General features: G+C 49.5%; 1 protein-coding gene across 1 annotated transcript in view; it reads right to left on the reverse strand.

Annotated features, from left to right (window-relative positions):
• MED13 (mediator complex subunit 13) overlaps window positions 1-22,237 on the reverse strand; it is a 1,760,496-nt gene that overhangs the window by 1,569,045 nt on the left and 169,214 nt on the right. The window contains exon 4 of the mRNA XM_069615091.1: window positions 14,454-14,599. Coding sequence (XP_069471192.1) covers window positions 14,454-14,599 — 146 coding nt within the window. The remainder of the gene's footprint in view (window positions 1-14,453; window positions 14,600-22,237) is intronic.

Raw genomic sequence — 22,237 nt, forward strand, 5'->3', positions numbered from 1 at the left:
GTTCCAGACACATGAACGCCTGCTTGGCTGGCAGAGAAATCTCCTGGTTAGCCAGTTGCACTTTTGAGTTGTCCTTTGAGGCAAAACAGTACAAGTCTTTCCCCTACACCTTTTGGAAGACTAGTTCCACCTAGCTCTGAAAAAGCTTCCATTCAAGGAAGGAGCAGAGTACCCGGCTGAGGGAATATGCCATACGTGTGTGCCCGACAGGTGGAAGGGGACAAACATTCCCTTGGCCAGAACTCACTTCAAAAGGTCTTGCCCATGGAGGATAGATTTTGAGATCTGGTAAGTAGGTTTTCATATGTAGAACATGGGGTATTGTTGTCCGTGAACATATGCACCATTTTACCCTGCAGATGGGGCAGGAGACACCGGGTACAGAACATTGCCTTGTGCTACAACACACTGATATGCAGACTTCTATTCTGGTGAGCAAGGGCCTCTGGAGTGAAGATTTGCAGTGTGCCCCCCCCCCCAGCCCTCCATGGAGGGGTCTGTTGGCGATACAGAAAGGTGTCCTGTCAGTACTGTCTGTAAAACACTGTAAAACAAACTTTTGTTTTTGACTGGCAGCCAATGTAGCATCTTAAGCGCTGGAGTGAGTTTTCCCTTCATGAGAGTTTCAGGAGTAGTCTGGCAGCTTGTAGACTAGTTTCTTCAGTAAATCGTCCAGCATACCGAGGTATAGGCTTCTGGCGTAGTCTATCCTAGACACGAGCGAGATGGCCATTGTTTGTGCGAGAATGAGAGGAATTGTAGAATCTTCTTGATCTTGTGTAGATGGAAGATGCATTTCTTGATCATCGTGTTTACTTGGTGGTCGTTGTCCGTTAGGAATCAAAGGTTTGACAACTTTGGATGGTGTGGGTGCTGTTCCCAGTACAGTGGGCCATGGGAAGTACTGATTGTGTCCTAGCTTGTTGGATGTAATCATGATCTCCGTCTTGCCTGGGTTGATTTTGAGGTGGTTAGTGTTCATCCATTGGTAGAGTTCCTTGAGACAGTTGGCTTGGTGTTCATTGCTGATTTTATATAGGATTTGGGAGTCATCTGTGTAGTTGTAGCACGTGAAGCCGTGTCTTTGATGAGGTGAATTAGTGGCGTCCTGTAGATGTTGAAGAGGCGTGGGGATAGAGAGGATCCTCGTGGTACTCCACAGGTGGTGTCCCGCTCTGTGGATTTGAAAGTTTTATCCAAACTGTCTGTTCTTTCAGACAAGAAGAATTTAATACAGAGCATCGCCTTGTCAGTGTTCCCTAGTTCTTCTAGTCTGAGAATGTTGTGGCTGACTTTCGTATGCTGCAGAGAGGTCAAGTAGCATCAGTGCAGAGTTGGTTTTGGAGTCTACTTTGGTCTTCAGGACGTCCCATATAGACAAGTGCTGTCTCCATACACCCTCATGGGTCTGAAGTGGACGGACATGTGCCTGGTCCAATAGATCGTAATTTTCTACATGTTACAGTGTTTGTTCATATACCCAAGTCGCTAATCAGTCTGTAGTTTGAGAGGTCTTCACATCATGTATTGAGGTATGCATATTTGAATGCTCGCTGTACTTTCCCTGAGAGTCATAGGTTGAAGAGGTTTAGGTAGCATTCCGAAGTGTGCCCTGTGTAAGGATTGATTTATAGATGTCAGGTGGACAGGGGTCCATTGGGGCCCTGCCTTGTTGCTTCTTTTCACCAGGTTAGGGAATTTCTCTTGACGTTTAAGTGAAGCTTTCCAGCTTGTCCTGGGGTTCCAATGCTGGTAGGGGGATGGTGGTCTTTGTAGGAAACAGTGTACGTCAGTGATTGTTCTTAAACTACTATGCAAGATAAATATCATAATTTTTGTGAAGTTACTAGTGTTGCATCCAGGGGAATGGCTCATCTAGTTTATGATTTTGTATAGTTCTGAGTGTTGGTAGCTTTTGTGATCCGGTGCTCTCATTTCTTTTTGGCTTTGAGCTTTCCCTCTTCATATGCTCGGATTTGTTTTTGAAAGATTAATCTTTTGGCTTGGTCGCAGTTTTTCCTCCATTCTTTCTAGTTTTCAGTTTGTTTCTTTCATCTTATTGAGGTGGGGTATAAACCATCTTGCCACTGCTTTGTTTCGTGAGGGGATAAAGGTTTTCTGGGGAGATGCAGTGAATTGTTTCGGTCATCCATTTCTGGATTACATCTGCTTTTTTGTCTAAGTTAGTTGTGTCCCAGGTTTCGCTCAATGTTTTTGGGCATTCCAGTTCTTCGAAGTTACTGTTTGTGACTGTTTGCCGATTACTTTTCGTGATTGGGGGAGTTTTTAGGGCTGTTTGAATGCATTAGATAGTTGTAATACTAACAGAACAATGAGGTGGTCGCTCCATAATTGTACTGTGGCACAGTTGAGTTCCGTTTTTTGTTGGCCAAAATTGTGTAGCGAGTGTCATGTGTGTTGCTGCTTTTACCATCTGATGTAATTTCATCTCGAGATGCTTAGTTAGGGATTTCTGCAAGTTCCTGCCATCTTCTTAAAACCATATGTTAAAGCTCGAGGATTATCAGGTGATCGTGTTGGATGGTTAGGTTTGTGATGGCTTCTATGAAGGTTTCCACAAAGGTGGCATCGTAGGTTGGTGATCTACAAATGTGTATGGAAGAGGTTTGTGGGTTTGATGTCCGGTAAATTAGGGATTCAGTTTTGATTTCAGCTTCAGCAGTATTTTCAGGTTCTCTTTCAAGGCTTGTGCAAGCCCTCCTGCTCTTTTCTGTTGATCTGCGTGCATCTGAAGTGGTCTGGTAGACAGCTGTGTAGTGTGACTCTGTAGTCATCCAACTAGGTTCATGTGACATAGGATGTCAATTGCACAGTCGTAGAGTAGATTGTAGAGATCTGTAGCATGTTTGGACATCAATCTTGCGTCATCAGATTGCAGTGCATTTTCTTTATATGTTGACTGGTTTTCTCAGAATGTAATGTGTGTTCTGTAGTGTCCGTCGCCATTGAATAAATCAGTTAGGTTTGGTATTGGTCCAGGACTACTTCTGGCCCTTGTACATCTTGTTTGCTTTGGTCCCTTTTGGTGATGTATGGGGGAAGAGTCTTTTTCCATTGTTCCCTTTTGCAAGTTTCTGCCCTTTTCCTTTGCGGTCGTGGTATCCTCGTGGTGTGTCCAGCATTTATGGCAGTTGCAAGTTGCTCTGGTGGCTGGTCTGTTGCAAGGTATGGAGATCAATAGTGATTTATTTTAGATGTTATTATTTCTTACGTTAAAGACCTTGCTTCGCTCTGACTTTTAACCGACACCCCAGGCATTACCCAAACAGCAAGACACCCCCTGTCCCTTGAGTTCTATTGCTTTAGTAGCGCATCTTCACAAATGCCACCAAAGACTAATTGACACCACTGTCCTTTATGACTTCTCTCCCCATTGGTAAAGTAAACCTTCCCTCATGTTAGCCTTCCTCCCCATTCAACAGTTTGGAGCTTTCCATATTAGCATGAAAAAAAGCAGTGATCTTATTGGTGGCACATCTCTTGGTGGAAGCTCCTCAGGCACTATCAGCAGGCACCAAATCAACAACTAGTAATTGCATGAGGAGTTGAGTCTACATCTAGATGCATAGCCTGGAACTCAGTCTAAAGAGAAATGTATGGGTTGGTGTGGCGGCTGTTCCTCTGGTGAAGTCTTGTGGCTGCTGGGGCAGCATTGCAGGTTCCGGATCGGAGCTCCAAAAGGTTCATAGACTGGTTAAGTGCATAGGGCGTTGGCGCATGCCTAGGGGACTGGTTGGTCCATGGAAAATGGGTAGATTTTGAAATGACTAGAGGAGGAAGAGGCTATGCCGGTAGAAATCAAGATATTACTCATCCTTGGAATACACCCACTCTAGGCCTTCCGGTATCAATGGTGTGTTCTAGGAGGTGCTCCAATGGAGCATTGCAAACCTCTGACAGAGTGAGTGGATGAAAGGCTGGAGTATGAAAATCAGCTTTTTAGGGCTTTTAGGTTATCTGAACAACAAACATCTGTGCGTGGACGTGCAGATGAGACCTTCAACAAAGCATTGGTTGATGGGATGGCAGTAGACTAGGTATTGGAATGTGTATGTGGTAGTTGAGGTAGCCGACAAGGTCCTCAATGGGGAGGCCGGGAAGGTTTCGGTTGACGAGGTAGTCAACTGAGTTGACCAAAAAGGAGTTGGTCGCAGACAGAGTGGATGCATCAGGAACAGTGTGGGTGGAGGACAGGACTGTCAAAAGAATGCAGTAGGCGCAGTAGATGGTTTTCGCAGCAAAGTAGCAGGAGACTGCTTTAGGGGGCAATCAAGGTTATTCACCCTTTATCAACAGGAAGCCCGACGACATTTATCTCTTGGAAGAGGTTGCTCTCTGGGGGCCTGCTAGGACAGGACAGTGAAGCACTGCTCCTCACCAAGGGAGTCGGAGGCCACAGTGCCTTCCTCAAGCAAGGCTATTGGGCTTCTGTGCATATCCTTTAAAGTAGGCATGGGGAAAGAATGGCAAATAGAGCTGAAGACAGGGACCCTGGTAAAGACAGTAGAGGCACTACTGCTCTTCATTGCTTTGGAATCGACCATGGTGAGGAACGGAAGTGACACTTGACTGGGTTCAACCAGTGAGGAAGAGAGAAAACTGTTGCACTGTAAGGAGCAATGGAGATTCATAGAAAAAACATTGAAGTGAGAACTGCGGTACTCCCAACTCTAAATCAGTGGTAAAGAATCTGAAGACTGCCTCTAGGGTTGGACCTCAGGGAGGCACTGGCTAAAGGGGTAAAATAACCAGGTTACTCACAGTAGTGACCACCTTACTCCTAGTCCATAGTCCCCTTTCCTCCATACTTATGGGACATCTCTACATCCTGTGGGACGGGACCAGAGCACTTTGTAAAAAGCATCCAAAAATATTGCAAAAGTGTCCTTACTCTTTCTTGCGCAGGGCCCGGCACGCAGCCGTAACCCCACCCACCTTGGCTCCGCCCCACGCATCGCCCATCAGTCCTTTTCTATTGCCAGGTCTAAGACTTCTTAGCAATAACAGAGGAACCTTATTAGAGGGGACGGCGGGTGTGTGGAGGAAAGGGGACTATGGACTAGCAGTAAGGTGGTCACTACGGTGAGTAACCTGGTTATACTCCTACGTCCCGTGCCCTTTCCTCCATACTTATGGGAGATTCCCAAGCACTCCTTACAGGAACTACAGTGGATAGAAATACCCCTTATTGAAAAAGGTTCTTCAGCACGGCCTGACCAAACTGAGCATCAGCTATTGAGCTCATGTCAAGACATTAATGCTTGCAAAAAGCAGATGATTCCATCTCTAGGGCAGCTACTTCGCCGACCCCCCCCCCCCCCCGGGGACATATTTCTGAAAAGCAACCGCAGCTGCCTTGCCCCGCACCAGCTGCGCATGAATACCCTTAGGAGGCTTCAGCCCTTGGACGGTGAAAGACTCTGTAATGCTGGTGGCGATCCACCCAGAAATAGTCGCCTTAAACGCCTGCTTACCTTGTGGGTTACCAAAGGTCAAACAGTTGACAAGAACTAAGCCCCGATGTTCTGTCCAGATAGAACTTAAGAGCCCTTCTGACATCGAGACAATGCAGAACCCTTTCTGCCTCTGAGGTAGGGTTCGGAAAAAAAAAGACCGGCAGGGAGATATACTGGTTCAGATGGAACTCAGATACCACCTTCGGCAGGAAAGCAGGATTTGTCTGTAGGACTACCTTATCCTTGTGAAAGACCAAAAAGGGATGCTCCACCGACAAGGCCTGGAGCTCGCTCACTCGCCTTGCTGACGTAACGTCGACCAAAAAGGACACCTTCCAGAATAGGTACTTGTGGTCCACCGTGGCCATCGGTTCGAAAGGCTTACGGCACAACGCCGTTAGGACTACGTTTAGATCCCACGGCAGGTGCGGACTACGAATTGGAGGATAGAGGCGTGTCAAGCCTGCAAAATGCCTCTTAACCACTGGGTTAGACAGAATAAGAGCATTGGTCCGTAGAAAGGTAAGCGGAAACCGCTGAAAGGTAAGTTCTGCATGACAGAACGTGGACACCCGATTCTGCTAAGGATACAAAGGACAGCACCTTGTCAATTGTAGCCCCCACCTGGGTCCAACTGCTTGTATAAACACCAATGACAGAACCTGAGCCATTTGCTTCTGTACTGGGACCTAGTCAAGGGTTTCCTGGCTGCCTGGATAATACGCATGTTATCCGCAGACAGGTTAAGATGTTCTAAAGACTTGAACTCAGGCACCATACCGCCAAGCTGAGCGATTGTGGTGAGGCGTGCCATAGTTGCTGTTCACCCTGATGAAGATCAGGTTACCAGTGACCTTTGATCGGCAGATACACCGACAGGTGTTAAATTCTGAGAACCAAAACCTGGTCGACCACCACAGGGCTATGAGTAGAAGGGAACAGTTCACCGAGTACTTCAACTCGCAAATTGCTCGATGAACTAGAGGCAGAGGCGGGAAAGCGTATGCTCTCATGTTGTGCCATGGAATCTCGAGAGCATCCCCCAGAGAGGAGGCTCCCAGCCCCCGTATGGAGGCATACTGAGGAAGCTTCTTTACCGCCGTAGCGAAGAGGTCCACATCCGGTGCGCCGCAACACAGGAAAATCCATGAGAGGACCTCTGCCTTGAACTCCCACTCGTAGCCGACCACAGTCTGCCGGCTGAGGGCATCCGTTGCGACATTCAGCTGGCCCGGGATGTGCACTGCAAGCAACCAAACGCCATGAAGTACAGCCGACTCCCAAATCTGGATAGACAGGTACACAGGGGGGGTTGGGAGGGGGGGGGGGATTTAATACATCAACACCACATTGTCTGTGCATATGCGGACCACTTTGTTGGCAATGATCGGCCTGAACGCCCTGAGCGCTAGGAAGATCGCCAGAAGCTAGAGATTATTTATGTGGAGGAGATGGTCGTCAGGCGACCAGAGATCCGAGACCTGAAGATCGAACGTCGTGCCCCACCCCAGAAGGGAGGAGTCTGTCGTGATAGTCACCGCAGGGGCTAGGTCCTGGAACCCCCGCACCCACCGACAGGTTGCCGAGAGAGGACCACCAACCAGGTCCACTCTCATGGAAGCAGGAATCATTATCAACTTGGAATCCAGGTCAACAGCCTGACGCAAAGAACTCCGAAGAGCCATTTGAGTCCGCCTCATCTTGAGCCGAGCAAGAGGAAGAGCCAACACGAAAATAGGCCGCAAACACCGACATCTTCGTGAAGACACGCGGCGCAGGCCAAAAGTAAGCACTCAAAACTGGAAGTGCTCCTCTCCCAAAGAGAAACAGAGATACCTCCTATGTGGATTCCAAATCAGGATATACATGTACGCATGCTGAAGATCCACCACGCTGAGCCAATCACCCCATCTGTAAGGAGGACCGTATCTGGCCGGGCGTGATCATCTTGAATTTCTCTTGGGGTAGGAAAAGACTGAACTGGGAAAGGTCTAGGATGGTGCGCAGGCCAGCCTGGTTGGGTTTGGGGACAGTTCTACAGCAAGGGGAACGGGTTCTACAGCTGAGGTCCAGAAGCTTCTGAACCTCGGCTCTGAGGGAGGGCGAACCAGACAGTTGACAAGGAGGGTTGAAGGGTGGGGTAGGGGTAAGCGGAAGCCCGCCCGAGCGACTGACAAAACCAATCTGTCTTTGGTGATGGTCTGCCACGCCTCGCAATGAGACGCAATGGGTCCTCCCACCGGGGTCTCGTGTGAGCGCGGAGAATCCTCATTTTGAAGGTTTTTCGGTGGTGTTGCCACCTGAACCCGAGGAGGAGGCTGAGGAGCGGGAGAAAAACCACGTCCATTGTTGCCTCCGGCGGTTATTCCCCGAAGGGGTATCCACTCTGCGAGATTTCCAGTCTACGAAGCCCCTAAAGCCAGAGGAGGGCCGACTTTGCGACAACGGCCGCTGGGTCTTAAAAGGAGTTTTAACAAAGGCCGACAAGGACTTAGCTGTCTGAGTGCTATCCTTCGTCTTGGTCAGCTCTACATCTGTTCTAGAATGAAAGAGCTCTTTACCATCAAATTTACCATCAAACGGAAGGTCCAACACCTTGTCCTGTACTTCCTTTGAGAATTTGGTGGCATGCAGCCACGCATGTCGCGAGTTATCAACCCCAGCATAAGGCCCAGAGCCGAGGTATCTACGTGATGAGCCGCAGCGTCCAGGAGATCCTGGGCCAAGACCCTGGCGTCGGATAATACCGCTCTAAAGTCTTCCAGCTTCTCGACCGGGATGAACTCCTCAAACTTAGACCTTTCCACATTTGCATATTAGCCCCCGCTAACACCAGTTCGGCATTGGCCTGCCGGAGCTGCAAGGCAGAGTTGGCGAAAATCTTTCTCCGAAGGGAGTCGAGGAGTTTATCCTCCTTTCCAAGAACCTGAGTAGCCGTCGTAGAAAAGGATGCTGCAGGCCTGGATTGTAAAGTGGCCGCAGCCACCACTGCGGAGGGGCCACCTCTTCCAAAGAATGCAGCCTGTATCGCGCATCAATTTCCTTATTGACGAAAAGTCCAGAGTGTGGCTTTTCCCAGACCCTGCGGTCCTCGGCCAGGATGTCCTTCTACAAGAACAGGCCGGTACGCTCCAAAGGAGACAGGGTGAACGCCCCAGAAAGCACGCCCTCCTGCAGAGCGTGTGCGTCTGGCACGAAACATCCAAGCAGCACATAATGTCCAGTACCCGGTCATGAAAGGCTCTAATTGAGCAGGCCAGGTCCTCATTGTCCTGATCGCCCTGCGCATCATCCGACAGGTCAGGATCCTGTTGAACCGTGTCAGGTGGGGGACAATGGAGGCAAAGGCAGAAAGAATAGAAGGCACCTTAGGGAAAGGGGGAGCCGGCGGAACCACCGGAGGAACGGGTGGAGCCGAAGGCGCAGGTGGACATATTTCTCTGAAAAGCCCTTTGAAATATTCCCTCATGGGGTTGGTACGCATAAGCGTCTGAAATTTGCCGAACAAAAGCTTCCTCCGAGGACTGTCTCGGAACCGGAGGAGGCCTCATGAGGAGAATAATTCCAGGGACGTAGGCAGGGGTCCCCGTCAATGGATCAGGGGTCTTAACTTTAGCCTCAACGAAAGGAACTTCGGCCGAGCCGGTACTATGAGGCCTGGAATGTTTGTGACATACCAACCGCCAAATCAGCATTCTCAAGAAGGACCTCGGCACTGCCGGTAAAAGAAGAATTTACCTTCTTTGCCCCCTCAACAGATCTGGCGTTGCCGCAAGAGCGGGAACGTGAGAAACAACCTTCACCGACAAGGCCTTGCCAGGCCTCTCAGAAATGTTGGTAACTTTAGCCTCTGTACGAGGGGACCTCAGACCCAGGTCCGGTAACAGCCTTACTAGCGCGGGCCTCGAACATCCGTTCGGTAAAACACCAAGCCCAAGAAAGGCCTCGGGGCGCACCCCGGTCTTATTTTTGAGGGAAGCAGACAGGCCTCAGAGCGAGATCCGGTACCCCACGACTCAGAACTGGGTCTACAAGCATCCCCCACAGGAGGGGGCCTCGGAGTGTACTCCGGTATTCACAGGCCCCTAAGCCCCTTACAGAGACCCTCGGAGAAAACTCTGGTAGAATTATTAGGCTTCACGGGCACCTCAGGGAAATCCCCGGTGACAGAGCGGTCAATGCCCCTCCCGGCTCGGGAAGAACCCGCAAAGTTGTCTCCGACCGGGGTGCTCTTAAAAGTAAACAATTTACTGGGTGCTTCTTTCCATCGATAAACCCTTGAAAATGCGAAGGGAGAGTCCAATTTACAGAAAGAGACAAACAGCATATTGCCGTGACCCATCTTACAGACACGAGGACGGCATCTCCTAGATCGCTCCAAGACCAACAATCCTACCTCCGAGAGGCAGCTCTTCCCCAGACGACCAGAGACGAACTGGAGTCCCCGATCTCGAGTGAAGTAGACAAAGCCATCAAGAGTCTTAAACCAAGAGCCCCAAGCCCCGACGGGTTCTCAACCCGCTTCTATATCGCCCCCAGTTGGTGACCCCCCCTGGCGACTCTTTTCAACTCCTTCGCTGGCTCTGGAACAACTACCCCATCGATACAAGAGTCGATCACAGTCTTGGCCCTGATACCAGGGAAGGACCTGAATGACATTGCGGCATACAGGCCGATCTCCCTATTGAATTTGGACGCCAATATATATATACAAAAGTTCTGGCCAACCGATTGGCGAAAGTACTCCCGGGCATTATCGACCCGGACCAAACTGGCTTTATAATGAACAGTTCAGCCCCAGACAACATTCGCAGAGTCCTGAACTTGGAAGAGATCGCACAACGAGACTCGCGAAAACTGGCAGTGCTGGCTCTGGATGCGACTAAGGCTTTCGACAATGTGGACTGGTCCTTCCTCCGACTCACTCTAGAATCTTTTCACTTTGGTCCCACATTTCAGAAATTCATCCTGGCGAATTATCAATCCCCGAAAACCATGCTCCGAGTCAACGGCTTTCTATCTGATCTGATCCCCCTATCTTGTGGGACCAGACAGGGATGCCCCCTGTCCCCCTTGCTTTTCGCCCCAATTATGGAACCCTTGGCCCAGCGAATCCGTCTTAACCCCAGAATGAAAGGCCTCCAAGTAGGTCCTACCCAGCATAAAATAGCGTTATACACGGATGAGGTGATGTTAACCATAACGGACGACACCCAATCGCTAAGATCCTCCCTGGCGGAACTGCACTCCTTCGGTAAAGCGTCGGGATTCACTATAAACTTCATGAAATCATCCGCCCTAGGGGTGGGACTGAACTCTGAGGATAAAGGGTTGTTCGAAGCCCTCTGCCCGACTATCGGAAAAGGCAATTCCGTATATGGGAGTCCAGATCACAGCCCGCTCAGAGGACATCGGGCGATTTTTCAACCACTATTTAAATCCCTAGAAGAGGACATCGATCGTTGGCGCTCACAGGAGATCTCATTGCTGGGCCGGGTATCGGCGTGCAAGATGAACCTCCTCCCACGACTCCTTTATACATGCTCTGCTCTCCCTGTCATGATCCCCAGGCCACCACTTCAACGTCTCCAGAGGAAGGCTTTACATTTTATCTGGAAGGGTAAAAAAAAAAGAATCAAGAATCCCAATGAAAACGATGTTGACCAGTCCACACCTAGGAGGCCTGGGAGTCCCTGATCTCCAGAAATATCAGATTGCAGCGCAATTAGCCCGCACACAAGCCTGGATGATTAGCTCAAAATCGACCAAGATGGACCGAGTTGGAACAATCCCGCTTGCCCCTCCCCCTGCGCTTCCTTTTGCATCTATCTCCCACCTCAAGAAGAACATGGCCCACCATGCTATCCTCCACCAAGCATACCCTGAAAGCCTGGGAATGGACACGCAAATATAGGGGCATCCCAAAGGACCTGAGCCCATCGGCCCCAGTCTTCCATAACTGGACATTTTCACTAGGAGCCCAACCCGCAAATTTTAATAACTGAATCGAAGGAGGTCTCGACTCCCTCGGCCAGCTCCTTCAAGGGAGCTGCCCTCTCACCTTTGACCAATGTAAGAGCACCTTCAACCTAAGGGAAACAGACAGATTCTCTTACGCACAGCTGCAACATTGGTGCTCCCATCGATCAATTCGCGTGGCAGCTACTCAAGAATTGTACCCCCATAGAGCTGACTCTAGCAGACCCCCCCCATACCAAGGTCGGATCTCGACGATATACAAGCTAATGCAGACAAACTCTCACCACCAGAGCGACCCACATGTCTCAATGGGAAGCGGACCTAGATCATCCGATAGAGGAGCAGATGTGGATAGACATTTGGGCTTGTGCCCATTCCTCTTCCTATTACATAACTAATCGAGAATGTGCCCATAAACTACTCTTACGATGGTACTATCCTCCACTCCGACTACACCACATCAACCAGTCCTTGGACCCACGCTGTTGGCACCAATGTGGCCTCCCAGGATCATTCATACATATGTGTTAGTTGTGTCCAGTGGTTGCAAAGTTCTGGTCCCAATGCACGATGGCGATAGCCGACATAACGAAGATCACGCTGCCCCTGGAGCCGGAATCAATCCTACTAGGAGCCCCGATCCCAGGCATATATCCAAGATCTGGCAGAACAGCAGCCCTCCTAACCCAGCTATTCTTAGCAGCCAAGATCACGGTAGCGCAAACATGGAAATCTCCGGAGGGCCCCCCAATGATCCTGTGGTGGCTAAAACTAAGGGACATTTTCATAGCGGAGAAAATCACAGCTGCAAGTAGGGGTCGACTCCATCGCTTCACAAACATCTGGTCGCCGTTAATAGACGAGAGCTATCCGGCTCTAATATTCAAGCCACGTGCGGAGGCAAACGCCTTTTCGGCGGAGGACACAGACATGGAACGGCGAGCAGACGACCAAGAATTGGGTGAAGACTGAGGGTTGGTGGTGGGGGCGGGGGGGCTAGCGGAAAGAAAAGGGACTGATTGGGCTTAATAATTTGCAAAAACTCTGTTATGATGTATGCTCTCTCGTGTATCCAACAAAAAATAAACCAGTTTAAAAAAAAAAGAAAATGCGAAGGGGGAGATAGTCTGAACACCTCCTCCCACCGCTCCAACCGACGTTGAAGAGCCCGGACCGAAAGGGAGTCACAGTAAAAACAGGAGTCCCAACGGTGATCCGGACCCAAAATCTAAATAAAGAGGATGGGGATCCGCCCTCGCGAAGCGTCGGTGACACAATGAACAATCAGGAAAGTCTAGTTTGAACGACAGACTAGTAAACGATCGCTAGGGAGAGCCAGAGAGGAAAAAAGGGAAGACAATCTTCCGCGGATGCAAGTGCATCCAGTCCAGAACAAGCGGAGAAAAGGACTGATGGGCGATGCGGAGCCAAGGTGGGTGGGGTTACGGCTGCGTGGCAGACCCCACGCAAGAAAGAGGACGGACACATTTTTGCTACATTTTTGGATGCTTTTTACAAAGTGCTCCAGTCCCGTCCCACAGGATGGAGAGATGTCCCATAAGTATGGAGGAAAGGGGACGGGACGTAGGAGTAGAACTGAAAACAAGAATAAGATCACTAAAAGGTGGGTGCCGTTACTTGTATTTATTTTAAACGTATTGATGCCAACGATTCACAACCTGTTGGAGAATATTCAGCAGCATGTGAATCTATGAAAGATCCAATGTTTGCAATTTCACCTTTCACGTCGAAAGAATACCTATGCTATTTACATTTAATGAAGGGTTGAACCAGTCAACAGGTTGACCATTTTACAGCCAGCACATTTTGAAGGTTGCTCTAGCCATATTACAGTCCGGTCAGAATGAATTTGACCTCTTAGTAATGGCCACAATACATGGGGACACTACAAGAATACATGGACACAAGAGAATCTTTGTCTAAATGCCAACGAGATGGAGATCCTCCTCATCACAACACCTTCCTTTCCTCTCCCGCTCTGGCCGGCCTCCCTTGGCCTTCCTCCTACTCTTACCTGCAAGGCTAAGAACCCCAGTGTCATCTTTGATTCCACACCCCCAACCCCCTCTGCTGATCTGTTTCTCTTGGCACTGTGCACCCGACCACCCTCTGGCCTCTGGGCCCAGGTACCAGCTCACCCTGCCTCCGGGCCACATCTTGCACTGGGGCCTGTATCTGTACCCATACAGTCCACCAACTCCCTTTCTTCTCTCTCTGCACTTATCAGACATACCCCGTCTGCTGCCTTAATACCTGCACTTGCTGGCCGCACTACCACCGTTCATTGGCTTTATTATCTATTCGGTTTCTCCTCTGCACTTTCCATATCTCCCCTCTTCCATGCACTTTTACCTCTTTTCCTTTCCCATGCACAAGCATGTTCTCCATGTCACTGGGCCTAGTAAGATAGTTTTGTCTCCTCCGTTCCGCTCCCTTGCCATGCTCTGAAACACTTGTGTACAGGCATGTTATAAAAAATTGTATCATACCAGTCTTTTACTATAGGGTATTTTACCAAATGCATATTTTGGGTGCCTCAGATTGTAATGCAAACTTTCATACCTGCCTCAAAACACTAAAGCAGCCCACTTTGTTAAGATATACATTTGAGAATTGAGGAATATACCACGACTTCATGAGCCAAAAAAATCAGCCCAACTACAGCAAATCATGACAAATTCCTTTTGCAAAGGGAAAGGCAATCTGTAAAACCATCAAGTGTAACCATGACTCAACCATATGAATAGTTAAAAGCAATCCCAGAAATCAAACTGTGCCGAAGGTCCACAGCTTAATCAGCTTCCCATTTTACAAATCAAGATTGGATTGTGTACTATGAAAAGTAGCACAAAACTCAAACAGCATGGTACCAGGTTAGACGAGGAATTCAGAAATTACTTCAGCAGAAGTATGCCACAAAGACATTTAGATGAGAACCACTTGCATAACAATATATTTTTTTTAAATTAGTATTACCTTGGAAAGGGGTATTTGACTGTTGGGCAAGTGCAAGATGTTCCTCGCTCAGCAGGTACACAGGTTGGTGCTGGTTGATCGCCACACTTGTACAAACATTGCTGTCCCCATGCAGGAAAAAGTCAAATGAGCAGGATAAGTGCTCACTAGGAGAAAAAAAAAACAACACCAGCTGTTAGACCCCATGCAATTGCTAGGGAGCTTTCAATTAACTTGTATGCCTTCAAACAACCAACTACGGTGGGAAACATACAAGTTAGTTATGATATAATTATGCATGAGATACGTTGGGTGTTTGCTTTTTAAATGAGCACCAGATCAAACCCAAGGCATACATTATTTTTAAAAAATTTATTAGCAGAGTTTACCAATTAAAAAGTTCTTGATTGGCAAACAAACCCATTTGATTAGCAATGTTGTACTAATATTTCAATGTCAGATGTTTTGTGCCAAAGACATAAAATGAGCAACAATACAGAAGAACAAGTTACTTTCTTACCTGATAACTTTTTCGATGAGGTTCCTCCGACGTATTCCACATCTAGGACAATAATCACTACAGCTGAGCTGCCGCGGAATTTCTTTTTTCGAGGGTCGACGTCAACGTATGTTATATCTAGGACGCACGGCGCCCGTAGCCTCAGTTTTTTCCCAGAACATGTGGCACCAATCTCCTGCCAGTATGACTGTAGAAAGCCTTGCGGAAACGTAATCTGCAATTGCATAAGAAATTCTGTAGAGGGGCAGGCTGGGCAGGTGAGATGTGGAATATGTCAGAGGAACATCCCATCAAAAGAACGTTCCCCAGTAAGAAAATAACTTGTTCTTCGAGGGGATTGTGTCCTCTGACGTATTCCACATCTTTGACAGACTCCCAAAGCAGTACCAACGTCTCGAGGTGGGAAAAAGAATTCCGAATTTTAGAATAGAAGACCGCCTTACCAAAGGCCAAATCTTGCCCATGGATAGAGTATAGGAAATCATGTTTTACAAAAGTTTGGACGGAGGCCCATGTGGCTGCTTCACAAATATTACGAATGGGAACACCCCTCTGCAGAGCAGTAGATGCAGCCACACCTAGTATAATGTGCCTGTAAGCCCACTGGAGGGTCCTTACCCGCCAAACTGTAGCATTCAGAGTGTGTCAAAATGATCCATCTGAACAAGGTCTGCTTGGAAAAAGTTATACAAAGGTAGCGGGCGCCCCTCTCTCGCAAGAACAGACATGATAACCTGTTCAGTGGTTATTAACCACTTGAGAGTTCGCAGCCACTGCTTTTACTCACTGTGCCTTTCACAGATGGGAAATATCCATTTGCATATCAGTCTTTGTCCTGCCCAGGGGCAGTCCAGCACCGAAATACAATCCTCTCTAAGCACAGTCTAACCCTAGGTCTCCTGGGGGCAACCAGACGTGGTCTCCCTCTCACTGTGCTTAGAGAGGCATCAGCTTCACCTCACTGATGATCCCCAACAAGGGTGAAACACGTGTATGGGGTTGCTGGTGGTACTCTCGTTCAGATTGGAATTGCCATTGTATTTCGGTGCTGGACTGCCCCTGGGCAGGACAAAGACTGATATGCAAATGGATATTACCCATCTGTGAAAGGCACAGTGAGTAAAAGCAGTGGCTGCAAACTCTCAAGTGGTTATTAACCACTGAACAGGTTATCATGTCTGTTCTTGCGAGAGAGGGGCGCCCGCTACCTTTGTAAAAATGTTTAAGGAACCTGGGATTGGTAACCCTAGGTCTCCTGGGGGCAACCAGACGTGGTCTCCCTCTCACTGTGCTTAGAGAGGCATCAGCTTCACCTCACTGATGATCCCCAACAAGGGTGAAACACGTGTATGGGGTTGCTGGTGGTACTCTCGTTCAGATTGGAATTGCCATTGTATTTCGGTGCTGGACTGCCCCTGGGCAGGACAAAGACTGATATGCAAATGGATATTACCCATCTGTGAAAGGCACAGTGAGTAAAAGCAGTGGCTGCGAACTCTCAAGTGGTTAATAACCACTGAACAGGTTATCATGTCTGTTCTTGCGAGAGAGGGGCGCCCGCTACCTTTGTAAAAATGTTTAAGGAACCTGGGATTGGTAACCCTAGGTCTCCTGGGGGCAACCAGACGTGGTCTCCCTCTCACTGTGCTTAGAGAGGCATCAGCTTCACCTCACTGATGATCCCCAACAAGGGTGAAACACGTGTATGGGGTTGCTGGTGGTACTCTCGTTCAGATTGGAATTGCCATTGTATTTCGGTGCTGGACTGCCCCTGGGCAGGACAAAGACTGATATGCAAATGGATATTACCCATCTGTGAAAGGCACAGTGAGTAAAAGCAGTGGCTGCGAACTCTCAAGTGGTTAATAACCACTGAACAGGTTATCATGTCTGTTCTTGCGAGAGAGGGGCGCCCGCTACCTTTGTAAAAATGTTTAAGGAACCTGGGATTGGTAACCCTAGGTCTCCTGGGGGCAACCAGACGTGGTCTCCCTCTCACTGTGCTTAGAGAGGCATCAGCTTCACCTCACTGATGATCCCCAACAAGGGTGAAACACGTGTATGGGGTTGCTGGTGGTACTCTCGTTCAGATTGGAATTGCCATTGTATTTCGGTGCTGGACTGCCCCTGGGCAGGACAAAGACTGATATGCAAATGGATATTACCCATCTGTGAAAGGCACAGTGAGTAAAAGCAGTGGCTGCGAACTCTCAAGTGGTTAATAACCACTGAACAGGTTATCATGTCTGTTCTTGCGAGAGAGGGGCGCCCGCTACCTTTGTAAAAAAACTGCTTGGAAAAAGCTTGACCCAAACTTCTTCCAGCGTACCCTACAAAGAGCTGATTGTCCACTCGGACCTGGGACATCCGTGAAAGATAGAAGCTCAAATCTCTCCTATGATCCAACCTATGGAGCCTCTCCTCTTCCTTACCAGGATGCGGAGGAGGATAGAATGCCAGAAGAATTACCTTCCGGCTCAAATGAAATTCTGACACAACCTGTACTCAGGAGCCAATAAATACAACACAGACAACAACAATCAAAGACTGCAGAACAAGCATTAGACATCCCTCACAGAGAGCACATTACTAAATTCAGGAAAGATAACAGACAGAATCCTACTCAAAACAGCCTCCCTCACATCGAAGTGACTTAACAACCTAGCCCAACCTTATCTGGTGGAGAAAATAAATAAACAGGAAAACATCCACCCGCCCCATGAGATCTACTAACACCTTCAAATTATAGACTCCGAGGTTCAAACGCTAGACTGCGGGAGGAACCAGCTTTCCTGTCAAAGCTGCACAATGCTGGAACAAGTTACCTCTTGACCTCAGAACTGAACAACCTTACCCTATATTTAGACACAAGATATTCAAATGGCTACGTGCAAACGACACATGACCCGATTTACAACGAGCCCTCAATACTTTGCCCACACCGAACCTTCTGCATCCATGAACTACTCTGCTCTCAAGGTCACTGAGCATGCACCACCTACCAGGCCCTTATGATACACAGACTTACTTGACTCATAAACCTGTTTATATACTGCCTATATTGATAAACTTGCTAGTGTGCCTTGGACATCAAGTTATGTCCTGCATCTGTATATATTCTTTTGTATTTATCGTACATATTCTTGCCTATATGTTTTATCTATTCATGCCAAACACTGTAATGAAGCTTAAGATTTCTTGTGTATACTGTTGAGCCCGGCTGCCTAAGGGTTTGGCGCGCATTACCAAATAAACAAACCTTCGGAAGAAAAGGATGAACCCTAAGGACAAACCTGTTCTTATGGAACACTGAAAGGTGGCTTGGCGGAAAGTGCCTGCAACTCACTCCGCTTGCGGAAGTAACCGCAACTAAAAATACAGTCTTAAAAGGTTAACAGTCTCAATGGACAACAATGTAAGGGCTCAAACGGAGCTCCCATTAGGAACTTTAGAACAAATTTCAAATCCCATACCGGCACCTGGCAAGGTGACTGTGGAAACACAGTTAGCCCTTTTAGAAACTGAGAAATCAAAAAGGAATCTTAAAATAAGAACACTCCTCAGACAAGCGCTTAAATATTGACAGCGCCGCCAGGTAACCCTTAATGGTACCCACTTGCAGGCCCTTGTGGGCCAATGAAAGCAAAAAAGACAGAACCACAAGAATTGAACATTGAAAATGATCCACATTCTGTACCCTGCACCAGTCGCAGAACTTTCTCCAACAACAAGGGTACAGAGATTTTGTGGCGGGCCTTCTGGCCGAAAGCAACACATCCATCATGTCCTCTGGGAGGTCCCAATCCTTATACCTCAGCCTTTCAGATACCAAGCATGAAGGCTGAGAGACTTGACCTCTGGATGAGAACTCGACCCCCTCCCGTGAGAGCAGATCGTCTCGGTAGGGAAGACGGCGTGGGGAGAGGTCTAGAAGGTCCGGGTACCACGCTCTCCTGGCCCATGCCGGAGCAATGAGGATCATCCGGGAACCAGACCTCCGTAACACCTGCAGAATGACAGGGACGCGTACACCAGTGGGAAGGATCACTCCACTACGAACGCGTCCCCCAAGGCTCCTCCTGGAGGAAATTCCCGCGAGCAGAATCTCACACTTCAGGTTGACACTTGTGGGGTTCAAAGGGTGAAGATCTCCAAAAGAACTTCCTGAGCCAGCTCACACTCGTGAGAGACCGTGCTCTGCCTGCTCAGAGCGTCCGCCGCAGCGTTAGTCTCCGGCCAGATGAACTGCCGAGATCGAAATTTCCTGCTGGATGGCCCAGAACCAGAGCTGCATCACCTCTCTGCACAGTGTGAGTGACCCTGCACCCCCCCTTTTTGTTGAGGTAGTGCACGGCCACTGTATTGTCCGTCATAATCAGGACATTCTTCCCCCGCACAGACAGCAGAAAAGCCTTCAGGGCTAGCCGGACAGCCTGCAGCTCTAAAAAAAAAAATTGATATGGAGTCTGGACTCCGGAGACCAACGACCGTTGACTGTCAACTCGTTGGCATGAGCTCCCAATCCCATGAGGGATGTGTCCGTCACGATAGTCACCTCCTGCCAGGGTAGCCAAAATGGTGCTCCATCAGATTGCCTTAGTCGGCCCACCACAGAAGATCCTGGGCAACCGAGGGCGGCACCTGAATGGGATCCGACATTCTGCCGGAGGACTGCGACCACTGCATCTTGAGATCCCACTGCAGAGATCGCATCTGCAGCCCTCCGGCACCAATAGAATGCAGGATGCATGAGGCCGAGCATCCTCAAACTTGAACTCCGGGAGACACTGGCATGTTGAAACCTTGTCCACCATCTGCAGAATGGGACAAGCCATCACCTGGGGAGGCAAACACTGTCCCAGGGATGTGTAGAGCATTGCTCCGATGTACTGGAGCCGCTGGGTAGGTGTCAGATGGGACTTCAAGTTGGGGGGAGAAGCCCAGCTTGTGAAGGGAGTGGTAGGTGACTGACAGATCCAGGACTTGCTCGGGAGAGCGTGCCCTGATCAGCCAATTGTCCAGGTAGGGGTAGACGTGAATCCCCTTTCCTGAGATAGGCTGCCGCCACCACCAGCATTAGTTTGGTGAAGACCCTCTGGGAGGAGGTCAATCCGAACGGCAGGACCCGAAACTGAAAATGCGAGTCGCCAACCGCAAACCTCAGGTATTTCTTGTGCTTGGGATGAATCGGCACATGAAAGTAAGCATCCTTGAGGTCGAGACACACCAACCAGTCCTGAAGTTGAAGGGCCTGGAGGACTCGAGAAAGAGTAACCATCTTTAACTTGTCCTTCCTGAGGAGCTTGTTCAAACCACCCAATCCATGATAGGTCTCAATCCCGTCTTTTTCGGGATCAAAAAAATATGGGGAATACCATCCCTTGTTCCTCTCCGCTACAGGCACCAGGTCTATGGCTCCTTTCTCCAGCAGGGATAGGATTTGCTGCGCTAGGAGCGGATCCGGACTCTTCAAAGAGCTTCTCCGGTGGAGTGTCGTGAGGCCTCTGCCGGAAAGGAAGAACGTAGCCGTGGGCTATGATCTCCAGAACCCACACATCTGAAGTAATGTTAGGCCATTCTACAAGATGCTGCGCCAGCCTTCCCCCCCCCAACCGGCAAACCATGAGCCATGGCCTCATGACTGAGCGGAAGCGGCAGTGCCTGAAGTCAAGAAGGCAACTGTCCGAGCGACTTTGGCACCTCGTTTTCCACCTCTGGTACTCCTACGTTGGCCCCTTTGACTGGCAGCTCCCCTCGAGCTACCAAAGGAAGAGTAGTATCGAAAGGAACCTCCCCTCCATTGCTGTCCCCTAGGACGAAAAGGCAGAGGTTGACATACTGCAGCGCTTAACGACTTTGCTGCAGCTTTGGAGGTCTGCAAGTTCTCAAGGCGCCCGTCAGCCTTGCTGCCAAAAAGATGGACACCATCGAAGGGCATGTTGAGAAGCCAGGACTGCACATCAGGAGCAAACCCAGACTTCCGCAACCACGCAAACCTGCGCATCACGGTGCTTGCCGCCATGGACCGCTGACAGTCTGCCACGTCCAGACCCGACTGAACGGATTCACACATGGCATCCTTGCCACCCTGCACAAGGGCTAGAAAGCCATCCTGTTCCTCCCCTTTGGGAATGCCACCAAAGATACACAATTCCACAGAGTGAGTGAATCTAACAAACGGAGTTGGCTGCCTTTAAAGCCATACCCCCAGATGAAAATATTTTCTTTGCCCAGCCATCAAAGTGCTTGTCGTCACCATCAGGAGGGATGGTAGGGTATGCAGCCTGCTTCGCTGGGGCCATAGCCGCCTGCACCACCAAACTCTCTGGAGTGGGTGCGTAGACAAGTAGCAGGGGCCACCACTGGCTGGATGGTATTTTTTCGGAAGCGACTGACCCACTGCCGGGAGACTCTCCGGAGCAGTCCAAGCTGCCGCCACCCTTCTTTGTAAGGCCATATGAAATGGCAGCACCGGGTCAGTGGGCGGACCTTGGTCCAATATATCTGTCAGGTCATCCTGCACCCCCACCCCAAGTACTCGGTCACCCTTCACATGAGACGCCTGTACAAGGACTCAGTATGTGTACCAGACTAAGGCCTACCAAACAACCTCCGGCGAGGTGTCCATACCACTGGCGTCATGTAAAGACTGACGTAGGTCTTCCATTTGGCTGTGACCAGACAACAGGTGATCAGGAACCTCAGGAGGCGCAACCCCCCCCCCCCTCCCCTCATCCGACCCTTCCACCTCTGAAATGTGGTCCAAAGGTTGGAATAAATCAAGTCTGGGGAGGGGGGAGGGGGGACACGACAGGCCTCACTGACTTGCAGAGGGCCTTCTTCGGAATTGCCCTCCGGGGCACCTCCGGTAATTGCGGATCAAAAGGCGTAGAGGGAGTCGATGGAATTGGTGTCGACCGAGACGCCGACGGCTTCGAGGCCGGAGCCCCAAGCATGTCCTTCAACTGCCTTGGCACTGATGGCGTCAACGACTTCGCCAGAGCCTCGAGAGAGTCCCTCGACGGACATGGCGCCGACGATGCCTTCTTAGAAGGCCTCACAGGCTCCGAGGGTCTCGAGAGCGTAGAGGACCGGGACCTGGATCTGGCACAGCCATGGCAATCAACCTTGTCCGATTGTGACCTCGACGGCTCCCGATGATCTCGCCGACCACCCAAGCCCGATGGCGTACGAGTGGTGGCCCTAGCTCGAAGGCGCGGACGGAACAGTGCCCAGCGATTCGAAAATCGGCATCATCTCCTGAATGTGTTCATTCCGCTGGGGA

Source organism: Ambystoma mexicanum, chromosome 9, assembly GCF_040938575.1.
Source record: "Ambystoma mexicanum isolate Mex_15411 chromosome 9, UKY_AmexF1_1, whole genome shotgun sequence".
Taxonomy (NCBI): domain Eukaryota; kingdom Metazoa; phylum Chordata; class Amphibia; order Caudata; family Ambystomatidae; genus Ambystoma; species Ambystoma mexicanum.